Source organism: Pelobates fuscus, chromosome 9 (assembly GCF_036172605.1).
Source record: "Pelobates fuscus isolate aPelFus1 chromosome 9, aPelFus1.pri, whole genome shotgun sequence".
Taxonomy (NCBI): domain Eukaryota; kingdom Metazoa; phylum Chordata; class Amphibia; order Anura; family Pelobatidae; genus Pelobates; species Pelobates fuscus.
The window spans coordinates 171,155,940-171,171,794 of NC_086325.1; the positions used below are offsets into that span (position 1 = coordinate 171,155,940).

At 50.0% G+C, this 15,855-nt stretch overlaps 1 protein-coding gene and 1 long non-coding RNA gene across 2 annotated transcripts in view; both read left to right on the plus strand.

Annotated features, from left to right (window-relative positions):
• The first annotated feature begins 603 nt into the window (after window positions 1-603).
• On the plus strand, window positions 604-1,620 carry LOC134573402 (uncharacterized). The gene is made up of 3 exons (XR_010085322.1): window positions 604-711; window positions 916-1,230; window positions 1,267-1,620. It is a non-coding gene; the product is annotated as an uncharacterized LOC134573402 (long non-coding RNA).
• Window positions 1,621-1,750: 130 nt separating this feature from the next.
• The window catches only part of LOC134573401 (uncharacterized), a 36,665-nt gene continuing 22,560 nt past the window's right edge, over window positions 1,751-15,855 (plus strand). Inside the window, exons 1-2 of the mRNA XM_063433148.1 lie at window positions 1,751-2,037; window positions 2,499-2,608. Coding sequence (XP_063289218.1) covers window positions 1,785-2,037; window positions 2,499-2,608 — 363 coding nt within the window. The 5' untranslated portion in view covers window positions 1,751-1,784. The remainder of the gene's footprint in view (window positions 2,038-2,498; window positions 2,609-15,855) is intronic.

Consider the following 15,855-nt stretch of genomic DNA (forward strand, 5'->3'; position numbering starts at 1 on the left):
GGTTCAAGGCCCCGTCGTAATGTCAGGATATACAATTACCCAACACGCAGTGTCTAAGTAAAACTATATATAATGTAAACTCTAATATACATATTAACGAGCCTTAAAGTGACCGGACTTAACGCAAATATAGAATGGTCTAAAACCAGGCAAGGTCATGGATACAGAATGAGACAGGAACGTGTAGACATGTCAATAGATCAAGGATACCAGTAATACGAATAGTCAATAACAACCTGAAGCTGGTTTAGAAAGAGACAAAGGGGCTGGTGTAGAAAGAGAAAGGGGTTGGAGGGAGAAAGAGACACAATAGGAATAAATGGGGGATAACATATACTAAAGGGGAGGATAAGAAGCACAGGTGATTGACACCGTGGCCTGTTTTTCCAGAAATCCTTTGACCGGCCCTGTGTAATGTGTGCTGTGTCTGTCTCTACAGGGTGTTTTGTTGTCTCTCATACTTTCACTTTCGATCCTGCTGAACGAGTTGTTTCCACCCGCTGCTCTCTCTTTGCTCTCTGGATGTTGGTGAGTGTGGGTACATTGTGGGCTCTGTTTTCTCTGTAGGATCTGGACCTGTTACATTGTGTATAGACTGGGGCTTGTGTGAATATATAGCCCAGTACTTGGAATGAGTGAAATGTCAGATTCATTGAGCTGGCCATGCACTGTGAAGGTAGGTAGCCGGATGTTGGTGGGTGCACAGTGAAGGTAGATTGCAGGATGTTGTGGCTCCCCTGGGGCATCCAGCCTCTCTCTCCCTAGGGAAGATACAGCCCAAGCAGTTTTTGACTATCTGGGGTAGAAATACTAAGTTAGTACATAGTAAGTAAAGATTGCTTTGGATTTAATTATATTAATTACACGCATTTTACACTATTTTCAATATCCAGTGGTGTTCAGACCCTACTGAAGGTAGATTGCATGATGTTGGTGGGTGCACAGTGAAGGTAGGTAGCCAGATGTTGGTGGGTGCACAGTGAAGGTAGAGAGCAGGATGTTGGTGGGTGCACAGTGAAGGTAGATAGCCGGATGTTGGTGGGTGCACAGTGAAGGTAGAGAGCAGGATGTTGGTGGGTGCACAGTGAAGGTAGATAGCCGGATGTTGGTGGGTGCACAGTGAAGGTAGAGAGCAGGATGTTGGTGGGTGCACAGTGAAGGTAGATAGCCGGATGTTGGTGGGTGCACAGTGAAGGTAGGTAGCCGAATGTTGGTGAGTTCACAGTGAAGGTAGGTAGCCTGGATGTTGGTGGGTGCATAGTAAAGGTAGATAGCTGGATGTTGGTGGGTGCACAGTGAAGGTAGGTAGCCAGATGTTGGTGGGTGCACAGTGAAAGTAGATAGCTGGATGTTGGTGGGTGCACTGTGAAGGCAGATAGCCGGATGTTGGTGGGTGCACTGTGAAGGTAGATAGCTGGATGTTGGTGGGTGCACAGTGAAGGTAGATAGCCGGATGTTGGTGGGTGCACTGTGAAGGTAGATAGCTGGATGTTGGTGGGTGCACAGTGAAGGTAGATAGCCGGATGTTGGTGGGTGCACTGTGAAGGTAGATAGCTGGATGTTGGTGGCTGCAAATGGAAGGTAGGTAGCCTGGATGTTGGTGGTTGCACAGTGATGTAGGTAGCCAGATGTTGGTGAGTTCACAGTGAAGGTAGGTAGCCAGGTGTTGGTGGGGCACAGTGAAGGTAAGTGCTCTCTGTATTGGAAATGTTTTCCATTCTGTTCAGCCTTATGTAACCCCCTCCCATATCTCCTATCTCCAGGAGACATGAGTCCATCACACAATGTTTCCTCCCAAGCAGAATAGGATGGAGCCTGTGGAGGACGATGAGACAGTCAGTGCAGCTATGTTACCTATTGGGAGGTCACAGGAGGGAACCACAAACTGGGCTGCAGGGAACCGGTACCAGACAGAGATATCAGAACACACCAATGATTTCCACACCCTGCGATCCGACACAAATGAATTAATGTCCCAATCAGAACTGCAAATATCCTACTCAGCAACACTCCCATTCCAGAACTCCTCTCCGCCAGGTAAGTGCTTCCATGTAATACACACTCTCCCCATTTAATACACATCTCATTCCAGGTAACACACCCAGATAATATACCCACTGCCCTAGGTAACACACCTCCCCTCAGGTAATACACCCTCATCCCAGGTAATATACCCTCTCCCCAGTAAATGGATCCTCTCCCCCAGGTAATATGCCTTCTCTCCACATAGCACACCTCTCACCCCAGGTAATGCACCGCTCCCCCCATGTAAGACACCTCTCTCCAGGTAACACAACTCCCCCCAGGTAATACACTTTGCGCCTCCCAGGTAATACACTTTGCGCCTCCCAGGTAATACACCAGTCCCCAGGTAATACACCGCGCCTCCCAGGTAATACACCGTGCCTCGCAGGTAATACACCATGCCTCCCAGGTAATACACCAGTCCCCAGGTAATACAGTACATCTTCTGCTTTTTTTGTTTGTATTTTTTCTAGGATTTCCAGATATTCTCTGGTCACAGAATGTTCTTGCAGAATTCTCAAATCTAGCGGATTTCACTCATTCTGAGGCAGCTTCACTGTGCACCCTACTTGGGAACCCAGCGGTATGTTCTAGTCAACCGAATGTCTGGTTAATGGGGTGTCTGTCTGGTTACTCTTTCTCTGAATGTCTGTTTGGTTATTATGTCTGGTTAATGGGGTGCCTGGTATCTGTTTGGTTACTCTATCTGTGAATGGTCTGTGAATGTCTGGTTACTCGGTCTCTGCATGTCTGGTTAATGGGGTGTCTGGTTACTCTGTCTTTGAATGTCTGGTTAATAGGGTGCCTGGTGTCTGTCTGGTTACGATTGTGACGGGGCCGCTGCCTATTCGTGATTTGCTAGGAAATGTGAATTATGGGAAACCCTGAGGATGGGTGGTGGAAACAAGGGACAAAGGGATTAGAGTTCCGTTTCTGGCAGGGGACCCCTGGGAGTGGGAGGGAACACTGAGTGACGGGAACAGGGGATTTAAGGGACTGGGGTTCCGGTTCCGTTTTACGACCCTCGGGGAGGGGAGGAAGGATCCTGGGAGGGGACATTGAATCATGTGTGTTCCACCCCTTGCATGGGGAAAGTATAAAGCCGTCTGTGGCCATAAAGTGGTTGTTGTACACCTGGAACTGTGTGTGGTCCAGTTACTGGGGAAGATGGGTCTCCTAATTCATTTATAGCGGGGGTAACCAGTCAGGTTACCCAGGGCCCGCTACAACTGGTGGCAAGTGGCAGGATCCTACATCCCACCCAAACAGTCCACCCATGGACTATACGTCTCTAACAAGACCAACGTTACAAGATTTATGCAAAGCAAGAGGGATAACCCCTAGATCACCCAGCTCTTCATGCTGGAACAGTTATAATGGGCTCCCCAATGAAGTACAAGAATGGCTGAGAGACTGCCCAAGACCCTCACCGAGGCAGTGCAGCGGGCCGATGAATATGTCGATATCCTGTGGCCCCAGCACCCAGCTGCCCGTTACCCACTGACCCCCCCATGCCCCAGCCTATTACCCACCGTATCAAAGCACACCGGCAGCAGCCCCCCCCCCCTCCCCAGAGGAGGATGGCACAACCAGCCTACCCATGCTTCCGCTGCCGACAGCCTGGCCACTACAAGAAGGAATGCCCCCAGCTGAATAACACCCGCTGGCGTCGCTCCGTAGTTGGACAACCACCAAGGGCCGCAGCTCACTCTTACCAGGCGGTCCCCACTGCCCCCCCAGTGAGAATACCTACTCCGTCCTACACATGGCCAACCCCATCCAGGCTGCCAACGACAACAGGGCACACCATCGACATCCAGTCAAATCGAATGGACGTGAGGTCCAGAGGCTACGAGACACTGGGGCCACTCTGACTCTCATCTAAAGCCAGCTTATCCATGAAGCCGACCAGAATGGAGGAACAGTGGCTGTCCGAGTGGCCGGGGACCACGTTTACAACCTGCCCACAGCCTATGTCCACCCTGATTAGGGCGCCGGAGACCGGGAGGTAGAAGTGGGACTCATGGATCGGCTACCCGCCGAGGTGCTACTCGGCAATGACCTGGGACCCCTCATGTCAACTTTTTTTACCCACTCCACACCCTGCAGAGAGCTACCACGGGATGACCCGGCAGCAGGCTCGCATCACCTAGGGCGGCTCACACTTTGAGGCTCAGGTAGGCACACGTACCCCTTCCCACACCCCAAGGTCCCGTAGATGACCCCACAGATGAGCCCCCCCATGTCTGTCCCTCTCTCCCTGGGCGCCATTCCCGTCGCTACACTCAGGCCACCCGTACTAGTTACCTGGCTCCAAAGCCCCGGGATCCTACCCCTGCCCCGGTCCCCATAACCTGCAATACCCCAGTGGAATTCGAGAGGGAGGTAGCCTCCGAAACGACCCTACAGGGTTATAAAGACAAGGCAGCCATGGGGGAGGTAGGGAAGGAGGAAGAAAAGGAAACCAACTCCAGCTCCTATTACCACCAAGAAATTGGCGGTGCTTAAGAAATATCGGTACGAGCTGCTGAAGACAGCTTATGATATCCCCTTTGCAGGGCATTTGGGAAGGAGTCTTACGGCGTTTCGGCTTACCCAAAGTTTCTTCAGGCCAGGCATTTCCAAGGATCTGAAGCAGTACTGCCAAACCTGTGATGTCTGCCAGAGAGTGGAGAAGCAGGGCGACCGATACAAGGCCCTGCTCCATCCCCTACCCGTTATTGATGCAGAAGCAGAGTGGCTATCGATATCATAGGTCCCCTAGCTAAGCCTAGTCCCTCTGGGAAGAAGTGCATTCTGACCATCGTGGACTACGCGACTCGGAATCCAGAGGCAGTAGCCCTGAGCAATATTCAGACAGAGACCATGGCTGAAGCTCAGATGGGTTTTACCCGGGATATCCTCTCGGACCAGGGCACCCAATTTACTGCCGAAATGGCCCATCAACTGTGGAAGTTGGCATCAAACCGATTTTGAGTTCCCCTTACTACTTCCAAACCAATGGCCTGTGCAAGCGCTTCAATGGGACGTTGAAGCGAATGCTCCGTACCTTTGCAGTGACTCGCAAGGATTGGGAGAAATTCCTGCCCCATCTCCTTATCGGGATGTGCCCCAGGAATCTACTGGGTTTTCCCCGTTCAAACTGATCTTCGGGCGGAGAGTTATGGAGCTCCTAGACCTAGTCCGGGAACACTGAGAGGGAGCTGGGGATCAGGAAGGAACCCCCATCATCCTCTATGTGCTGGAGTTTAGAGCCCAACTAGGGGAACTCGCCCATCTGGTGTGGGAGAACCTCCAGGCGGCCCAGAAGCACCAGCGCACATGGTATGATCGGGGTGCCAGGAGCCGTAGCTTTCAAGTCGGGCAAAAGGTTTTGGTGCTGAAAGCTGTCCAGCATGATAGGCTGCAGGCTGCCTGGCAGGGCCAATACTGGGTAGTAGAACAGAAAGGGGACACTATCTATGTGATCAGCACGTGCTCAGGTACCGGAGTCCGACGCCTGTTACATGTAAACATCCTTAAGCCCTACCACGAGCAGACAGAGGATGTTGCCGCCATCTGTGCGCCAGCCTCGGAAGATTACGATAATCTTCCCCTGTCTGATCTCCTGGAGGATGGTGTCCGTTTAGGGGACCAACTAACTGAGAAAGCAGACAGGCACAGCAGATGCTGCCAGGGTATACCCTCCTGGCCACCCATAGAGTGGAAACCCCCAAGCAACAGCCTCTGCCGGGTACGGGAGGCTATGCGTGGAAGTATGCTGCAGGAAATCCAGGAGATGCTCAGCATAGGCGTCATCGAGCCGTCCATGACCCCTTTGACTGCTACCTTAGTTGTGGTCCCGAAAAAAGACGGGACTACTCAGTTCTGTGTGGACTACAGGAGGCTCAATGACAAGACGGTCTCAGACGTCCACCTACGTCACCCACTTTGGCCTGTACCACTTTAAGGTAATGCCATTCGGGATGAAGAATGCTCCGGCCACTTTCCAGAGGATGATGGACCGGCTGTTAGATCGCCTCCAGGACTATGCCTGTGCCTACCTGGACGACATCGCCACATACAGCGATACTTGGGAGAACATTTGGTATATGTGGGAGCTGTACTGGACAGGATTAGAGAGGCAGGATTGACCTTGAAGCCCAGTAAGTGCACCCTGTAGATGGCGGAGGTACAATACCTGGGACATCGGGTAGGGTGTGGGACACAGAAGCCCTAGCCAGTCAAGGTTGAAGCAGTAGCTAGCTGGCCCAGTCCCCTCACTAATACCCAGGTGCTGGCTTTCCTAGGGATGGATGGTTATTATAGGACATTTGTCCCCAACTACAGTGCCATAGCTAAGCCCCTCACGACCTGACCAAAAAGACCTTGCCCAGGCAAGTACTCTGGACCCCAGAGTGTGAGCATGTGTTCCAAGCTCTTAAGGATGGTCTTGGTAGATGCCCCATGTCCTGGCTGCTCCTAATCCCAGAAAACGTATTCTCGTCCACACAGATGCCTCCATGTTTGGGTTAGGGGCGGTGCTGAGCCAAGTTGGGGACGATGGCAGAGAACACGTGGCTTACCTCAGGAGGAAGCTGTAGCCCAGGGAGGTAAGCTACACCGCCATTGAGAAAGAATGCCTGGCGGTGGTGTAGGCTCAAGAAGCTGTAGCCTTACTTGTATGGACAGCAATTCACCCTGTTCACGGATCACAACCCGTTGTTATGGCTTAACCAGATCTCTGGGGACAATGCCAGGCTGCTATGGTGGAGCCTGGCCCTACAACCGTATGACTTAACTATTCACTACCAACCCCGTAAGCAGATCGGCAATGCTGATGGGTTATCCAGATAGCCGGCCCTAGATAAGTGATCCATGAGTACTTCCATGGACATCCCCAAGCCGATCCGTTGTGATCAGACTGTGTATGCCGGCATGTGATTAACCCCTTAAGGACCAAACTTCTGGAATAAAAGGGAATCATGACATGTCACACATGTCATGTGTCCTTAAGGGGTTAAGAGGGAGCTGTGTGGCAGGACCGCTGCCTATTCGTGAATTGCTAGGAAATGTTCCCTGTGTTTTCCCCTGTATTATGTTGTATTCATGTGTTTTACCTGCTCCCCCAAGAAACCTCATTTAGAATGTTGTCTTAGAACATTCACACCTCATAACGAGGTGTGAAAACCACTAACAGCAAGGGAAGCCTCGGCGTATGCCGACCCTGGGTAGCGGCCCATTCGTTAAACGAACGCCATCTAGTGGAGCATTAGTGGATTGCTTCCCACCCTGTTTGGTTCCCGAACGGGGACCTCCCCAGTGTCCCTTGGAGTGTTCACACCAATCAATTAGAACGTTGGCAACTTACAACATAAGTGTGAAACCGCAAGGGAAGTAATTAATGAGTACTTCCCTGGGTGGCCGCCATTCGTAAAGGCGGGCGGCGGCCAGGGGAAGCATTCGTGTTCCGAACAGAGACACTTCCCTTCCCTGGTTTCACCCAGGGACCCCACGAACAGAGGCGGTTACCATTCTGGGGGCCCCCTGAGATTGGTGGGGACAATGGTGGTTTGGCGGGCTTCCTGTGGATGGGATTCCCAGGTACAAAGGCTCATGGGATGGGAAACACTGAGGATAAGTAGCAGGAACAAGGGACAAAGGGATTGGAGTTCCGTTTCTGGCAGTGGACCCCTGGGAGTGCTAGGGCCCTGGGAAGGGAGACTGAGTGGTGGAAAAAGGGGACAAAGGGACTGGGGTTCCGGTTCCGTTATACGACCCCCGGTAGAGGGGGATCCTTGGAGGGGACATCATGTGTGTTCCACCCCTTGCATGTGTAAAGTATAAAGCCACCTGTGGCCAATAAAGTGGTTGTTGTACCCTTTGAACTGTGTGTCGTCCAGTTACTGGGGAAGATGGGTCTCTTAATTCATTTATAACGGGAGTAACCAGCCGAGTTACCCATGGCCCGCTACAACAATGTCTCTGAATGTCTGGTTATTGGGGTGCCGGGTTTCTCTCTGGTTACTCTGTCTCAGTGTCTGGTTAATGGGCTGCTTCAGGTCTGGTTAATGTAGTGTCTGTCTGGTTACTCTGTCTCTTAATGTCTGGTTAGTATGGGGTGTCTGTCTGGTTACTCTGTCTCTGAATGTCTGGTTAATGGGGTGTCTGTCTGGTTACTCTGTCTCTGAATGTCTGGCTACTCTGTCTCTGAATGTCTGGTTAATGGGGTGTCTGTCTGGTTACTCTGTCTCTGAATGTCTGGTTAATGGGGTGTCTGTCTGGTTACTCTGTCTTTGAATGACTGGTTAATGGGGTGCCTGGTATCTGTCTGGTTACTCTGTCCCTTAATGTCTGGTTAATGGGGTATCTGGTTACTCTGTCTTTGAATGACTGGTTAATGGGGTGCTGGGCTGGTTACTCTGTCTCTGAATGTTTGGTTAATGGGGTGCCTGGTGCCGAGCTGGTTATTCTGTCTCTGAATGTCTGATTAATGGGGTGTCTCTGAATGTCTGGTTAATAGGGTGCTGGACTGGTTACTCTGTCTCTGAATGAGGTGTTTCTATGGTTACTCTGTGTCTAAATATCTGGTTAATGGGTTGCCTGGTGACTGTCTGGTTACTCTGTCTCCTAATGACTGGTTAATGGGGTGTCTGTTTGCTTACTCTGTCTCTGAATGTCCAGTCATGTGGCTGGTTACTGGACCTGTGGTTATCATGGAACCATTCACATTGCTGGTTCCTGGACCTTTGGTTGTCATGGTGCCAGTCACATTGCGGGTTCCTGGACCTTTGGTTGTCATGGTGCCTGTCACATTGCTGGTTCCTGGACCTGTGGTTATCTTGGGGCCATTCACATGGCTGGTTACTGGACCTGTGGTTGTCATGGTGTCAGTCACATGGCTGGTTACTTGACCTGTGGTTATCGTGGTGCCAGTCACATGGCTGGTTCCTGGACCTGTGGTTGTCATGGTGCCAGTCACATGGCTGGTTATTGGACCTGTGGTTGTCGTGGTGCCAGTCACATGGCTGGTTACGGGACCTGTGGTTATGGTGGTGCCAGTCACGTGGCTGGTTACTGGACCTGTGGTTATGGTGATGCTAGTCACATGGCTAGTTACAAGACCTGTGGTTATCGTGCTGCCAGTCACATGGTTGTTTATGGGACCTGTGGTTATCGTGATACCAGTGATGAGGAAGATACAAAGCTGGGCAGTGGGATATTTTTTAGGGTTATTTTAAGTGATGACAAAAAGCTTTGAATTTAGCCCAACTTTGCTTAAAATGCTCACCCTGTGCCCACAATACTGCCAGTAACACTGTGTGCTCAGTGGGAGCCTTGCCAGTTTTATTTTCTGTTGCGGTTTGGCTCAGTCTGTGACTGTTTACAGTAACCGTGAAGAGGAACCAAGCGACTGTGAGCAACATTCATTGTTATTCTCCCACAATGACACAGTGTGCAACATTCATTGTTATTCTCTCACAATGACACAGTGTGGGACATTCATTGTTATTTTCTCACAATGACACAGTGTGGGACGTTCATTGTTATTCTCTCACAATGACACAGTGTGCGATGTTCATTGTTATTCTCCCACAATGACACACTCTACTCTACTACTACTCTGTCTCTGAATGTCTGGTTAATGGGGTGTCTGTCTGGTTACTCTGTCTCTGAATGTCTGGTTAATGGGGTGTCTGTCTGGTTACTCTGTCTCTGAATGTCTGGTTAATGGGGTGTCTGTCTGGTTACTCTGTCTTTGAATGACTGGTTAATGGGGTGCCTGGTATCTGTCTGGTTACTCTGTCCCTTAATGTCTGGTTAATGGGGTATCTGGTTACTCTGTCTTTGAATGACTGGTTAATGGGGTGCTGGGCTGGTTACTCTGTCTCTGAATGTTTGGTTAATGGGGTGCCTGGTGCCGAGCTGGTTATTCTGTCTCTGAATGTCTGATTAATGGGGTGTCTCTGAATGTCTGGTTAATAGGGTGCTGGACTGGTTACTCTGTCTCTGAATGAGGTGTTTCTATGGTTACTCTGTGTCTAAATATCTGGTTAATGGGTTGCCTGGTGACTGTCTGGTTACTCTGTCTCCTAATGACTGGTTAATGGGGTGTCTGTTTGCTTACTCTGTCTCTGAATGTCTGGTTAGTGGGGCCAGTCATGTGGCTGGTTACTGGACCTGTGGTTATCATGGAACCATTCACATTGCTGGTTCCTGGACCTTTGGTTGTCATGGTGCCAGTCACATTGCGGGTTCCTGGACCTTTGGTTGTCATGGTGCCTGTCACATTGCTGGTTGCTGGACCTGTGGTTATCTTGGGGCCATTCACATGGCTGGTTACTGGACCTGTGGTTGTCATGGTGTCAGTCACATGGCTGGTTACTTGACCTGTGGTTATCGTGGTGCCAGTCACATGGCTGGTTCCTGGACCTGTGGTTGTCATGGTGCCAGTCACATGGCTGGTTATTGGACCTGTGGTTGTCGTGGTGCCAGTCACATGGCTGGTTACGGGACCTGTGGTTATGGTGGTGCCAGTCACGTGGCTGGTTACTGGACCTGTGGTTATGGTGATGCTAGTCACATGGCTAGTTACAGGACCTGTGGTTATCATGCTGCCAGTCACATGGTTGTTTATGGGACCTGTGGTGGTTATCGTGATACCAGTGATGAGGAAGATACAAAGCTGGGCAGTGGGATATTTTTTAGGGTTATTTTAAGTGATGACAAAAAGCTTTGAATTTAGCCCAACTTTGCTTAAAATGCTCACCCTGTGCCCACAATACTGCCAGTAACACTGTGTGCTCAGTGGGAGCCTTGCCAGTTTTATTTTCTGTTGCGGTTTGGCTCAGTCTGTGACTGTTTACAGTAACCGTGAAGAGGAACCAAGCGACTGTGAGCAACATTCATTGTTATTCTCCCACAATGACACAGTGTGCAACATTCATTGTTATTCTCTCACAATGACACAGTGTGCGACGTTCGTTGTTATTCTCTCACAATGACACAGTGTGGGACATTCATTGTTATTCTCCCACAATGACACAGTGTGCGATGTTCATTGTTATTCTCCCACAATGACACAGTGTGCGACGTTCATTGTTATTCTCCCACAATGACACAGTGTGGGACATTCATTGTTATTCTCTCACAATGACACAGTGTGCGACGTTCATTGTTATTCTCCCACAATGACACAGTGTGCGACGTTCGTTGTTATTCTCTCACAATGACACAGTGTGCGACGTTCATTGTTATTCTCTCACAATGACACAGTGTGCGACGTTCGTTGTTATTCTCTCACAATGACACAGTGTGCGATGTTCGTTGTTATTCTCTCACAATGACACAGTGTGCGACGTTCAATGTTATTCTCTCACAATGACACAGTGTGCGATGTTCGTTGTTATTCTCTCACAATGACACAGTGTGCGATGTTCGTTGTTATTCTCTCACAATGACACAGTGTGCGACGTTCGTTGTTATTCTCTCACAATGACACAGTGTGCGACGTTCGTTGTTATTCTCCCACAATGACACAGTGTGCGACATTCATTGTTATTCTCCCACAATGACACAGTGTGCAACATTCATTGTTATTCTCCCACAATGACACAGTGTGCGACGTTCGTTGTTATTCTCCCACAATGACACAGTGTGCGATGTTCAATGTTATTCTCTCACAATGACACAGTGTGCGACGTTCATTGTTATTCTCTCACAATGACACAGTGTGCGACGTTCATTGTTATTCTCTCACAATGACACAGTGTGCGACGTTCATTGTTATTCTCTCACAATGACACAGTGTGCGACGTTCATTGTTATTCTCTCACAATGACACAGTGTGCGACGTTCATTGTTATTCTCTCACAATGACACAGTGTGCGACGTTCATTGTTATTCTCTCACAATGACACAGTGTGCGACGTTCATTGTTATTCTCTCACAATGACACAGTGTGCGACGTTCATTGTTATTCTCTCACAATGACACAGTGTGCGACGTTCATTGTTATTCTCTCACAATGACACAGTGTGCGACGTTCATTGTTATTCTCTCACAATGACACAGTGTGCGACGTTCATTGTTATTCTCTCACAATGACACAGTGTGCGACGTTCATTGTTATTCTCTCACAATGACACAGTGTGCGACGTTCATTGTTATTCTCTCACAATGACGCTGTGTGCGACGTTCATTGTTATTCTCTCACAATGACACAGTGTGCGACGTTCATTGTTATTCTCTCACAATGACACAGTGTGCGACGTTCATTGTTATTCTCTCACAATGACGCTGTGAGCGACGTTCATTGGTATTCTCTCACAATGACGCTGTGAGCGACGTTCATTGGTATTCTCTCACAATGACGCTGTGAGCAACGTTCTTTGTTATTCTCTCACAATGACACTGCGAGCGACGTTCTTTATTTTCCCACAATGACACAGTGTGCGACGTTCATTGTACCCTTTGCTGCCTTTAAAAGTTTTCACGAAACAGAAGGAGAAATAGATGGGTACCTTGCAGATTTCAAAAGACAATGCGCTTTACACCGGGTACCTACCAACGAATGGGTTACCATCTTGGCTGGGAAATTATCAGGGAGAGCTGCAGAGGCGTTCCGGGCTATCCCTAATGAGTAGATCCAGTTCTACACTGCTGTCAAGGAGGCTGTTACGGTTACCCTTAGGCTAGCTGAGAGCTGGACCGTTTAGTCGTCTGGACTCCTAGTTGCTGAAGAGGGGAGAGCCGATTTCCATAGTATTCCATACGAGTCCTGTAAGTGTAGAATCATCCCACTAGCTATAGCATAGCTAGGATACCTTTCTACCCACAAAACGAGTCAAAGCAGCGATTTGAGGGTCAAGTAAGAACTGAGGACTGGGCTGACCAGCCTGCTTTTTATTGTGGTTACATGCAAACAGGATACTCCCAGGGGGAGGCATAAAATCACCAATCACATATTGGGTACCTCCCACACATCTCCTCCCCTCAGATAAACAGTTAACCCAATTATACAGTACATATTTTTAACCAAGTTCTGGATGTACCCCAAAACCAGGGGGTACCCCTTTAAATCCTACACCGCTGTACAGATCTTGTTCAGGGGAGCAACATATCCGAAAACCAACCCGTTCGGATGAACGGTTCGGGAGTTAGGGGTTTTCAAAGTTTTGACCGACCGCACAGACTTTCTGGCCGAAAATAGTTCCACACGTTTAGGCCTTGCGGTCGGTCTCCGTTCGTACGGTAAAACTCCACGAACCCATTGCCATCCATAGTTATCCTGGGGGTCGCTGTACTCCCCATGCGAAGAGTAATCGTCCTACCGAACGGTGGGCCGTTCGGTAGGTCCAGCACGAAGTTATGCTATCCTGGAGGTCTCAGCGGTGTTCGCCTGTGTGCGTCTCCGTTTTTAGTTCCAGACGATTGCTGGCAAACACCGCTGTTCGTACGTAAGATGGCCGCGAACACGTGCAAAGTCCCGAAATGGCGGCCACCTATACGTTTACACAAAGGATTCGTGCTGAACCATACCAACGACTGCAAATAAGTCAGAAAGGCGAAAATAGCATTTAAAGGCACACCGTGCAATAAGGTTTTTGTAACAGTTTTTGTAACAGTGCTCCCTTTTTGTGGAACACTCTGGCAGACACCGTCTGACCCCTTTTCGGGGCAGACTAAGGCTGTCCAGACCGCTGGTTATGCTGGGCTGAGGTCCGTTTGTCTGGACAACCCGTCCGCATTGCCATTCTGTTTCCCGGGTCGGTAGGAAATGGTGAAATTGAAGGGTTGCAATGATAAGCTCCAACGTAATAACCTGCCGTTATCTCCAGAGACCCGGTTTAGCCACACCAACGGGTTATGGTCGGTGACCAGAGTGAACTCTTGTCCATATAAATAGGGAGTCAATTTCTTTAATGCCCATACCAAGGCCAAACACTCCTTTTCGATCGCTGCATAACTGACTTCACGGGGCAGGAGCTTCCGGCTGATGTAGGCCACTGGATGCTCCCCTCCATCTTCACCTACTTGGCTAAGGACGGCTCCCAGCCCGAACATGGAAGCGTCTGTATGGACGATAAAACGTTTATTAAGGGCTGGGGCCGCCAAGACAGGAGCATTAACCAAAGCATTTTTGAGGGCCTGGAAAGCCGTTTCACAGTGGGGAGACCACAGGACCTGTCGAGGTAAGTTTTTCTTGGTCAAGTCAGTCAGGGGTTTGGCAAGTGTGCTGTAGTCGGGTACAAATCGTCTGTAGTACCCTGCCGTGCCCAGAAAGGCTAAAACCTGGGTTTTAGTGATGGGGGTGGGCCAGTTGGCAACAGCTTCTATCTTGGCCGGCTCTGGTCGCTGTTTTCCGCACCCCACCCGATGACCCAGGTACTGTACCTCGGCCATCCCAAAGTGACATTTTTCTGGTTTCAGAGTCAGGCCAGCCGCCCGGATCTGATCCAGAACCATTCCTACATGAGCCAAGTGATCCTCCCAGGACTCACTGTGAATCGCTATGTCGTCCAGGTATGCACAGGCAAAACTCTGGAAGCCATCCAGGAGTCTATCCACCAAGCGCTGGAATGTAGCTGGGGCGTTCTTCATCCCAAACGGCATTACCTTAAACTGGTATAGGCCGAATGGGGTGACGAATGCCGACTTGGGGATAGCCTCCGGGGCCAGGGGAATCTGCCAGTAACCCTTACAGAGGTCGATAGTGGTCAGGTAATTTCCCCTGGCTATGCGATCAAGTAGCTCGTCTACCCTGGGCATAGGGTATGCGTCTGTCACTGTTTTTTCATTGAGTCTCCGATAGTCTACACAGAACCGGGTTGTCCCATCTTTCTTGGGTACCAGGACAACCGGGGAGGCCCAGGGACTATCGGAGGGCTCAATCACCCTGAGTTGGAGCATCTCATCTATCTCCTTCTTCATTCCGGTTCTAACTGCCTCGGGGATGCGATACGGGGGTTGGCGTAAGGGTGTTTGTCCGGGGGTATCGACCTGGTGGGTAGTTAAGGTGGTGTACCCTGGTTTCTGAGAGAACGTGAGGTGCTTGGACTGGAGGAGGGTATTGAGCTGCTCCCTTTCAGTGGGGCTAAGTCGGTCTGCTATCTGAACCTGGGTCACTACCCCTGTGGGTGGACTCTTTTCCAGTAAGTCGGGAATGGGTAGACTGTCGGGGTCTTCCTGGGGAGGACAACATACGGCGGTCACGTTCTCGGGTCGCTCCAAGTATTCCTTGAGCATGTTTACATGGAATGTCTTCCTAAGGTTGTTGTCGTGACAACTGGCTATAACATAAGTGGTGTCGCCCCTTTTTTCTACGATCTGGTATGGGCCCTGCCATGATGCTTGTAATTTGTCGGTCTTCACCGGCTTAAGTACTAACACCTTTTGTCCTACGGTAAAGATTCTCCTTCGGGCCCCCCTATCGTACCATACCTTCTGTCTTCTCTGGGCCGACTGGAGGTTAGCCTGCACTGATTTGGCTAGCTGCTCCATGCGGTCTCTGAGTTCCAATACGTATGGCACAATGGGGACACCGTCCGTTTCCGTCTCTCCTTCCCAGTGCTCCCGGATCAGGTTTAGGGGGCCCCGTACCTTTCGTCCGTAGAGCAACTCAAAGGGAGAGAACCCTGTCGTTTCCTGGGGCACCTCCCGATACGCAAATAGGAGATGCGGCAGGAAACGTTCCCAATCTCGGTACTCCTGTGTGAACGTTTTGAGCATTTGTTTGAGGGTTCCGTTAAACCTCTCACAAAGTCCGTTCGTTTGGGGGTGATAGGGTGAGCTCAGGAGGGATTTAATTTTGCAAACCTGCCAGAGTTGTTGGGTCAATTCTGCTGTGAA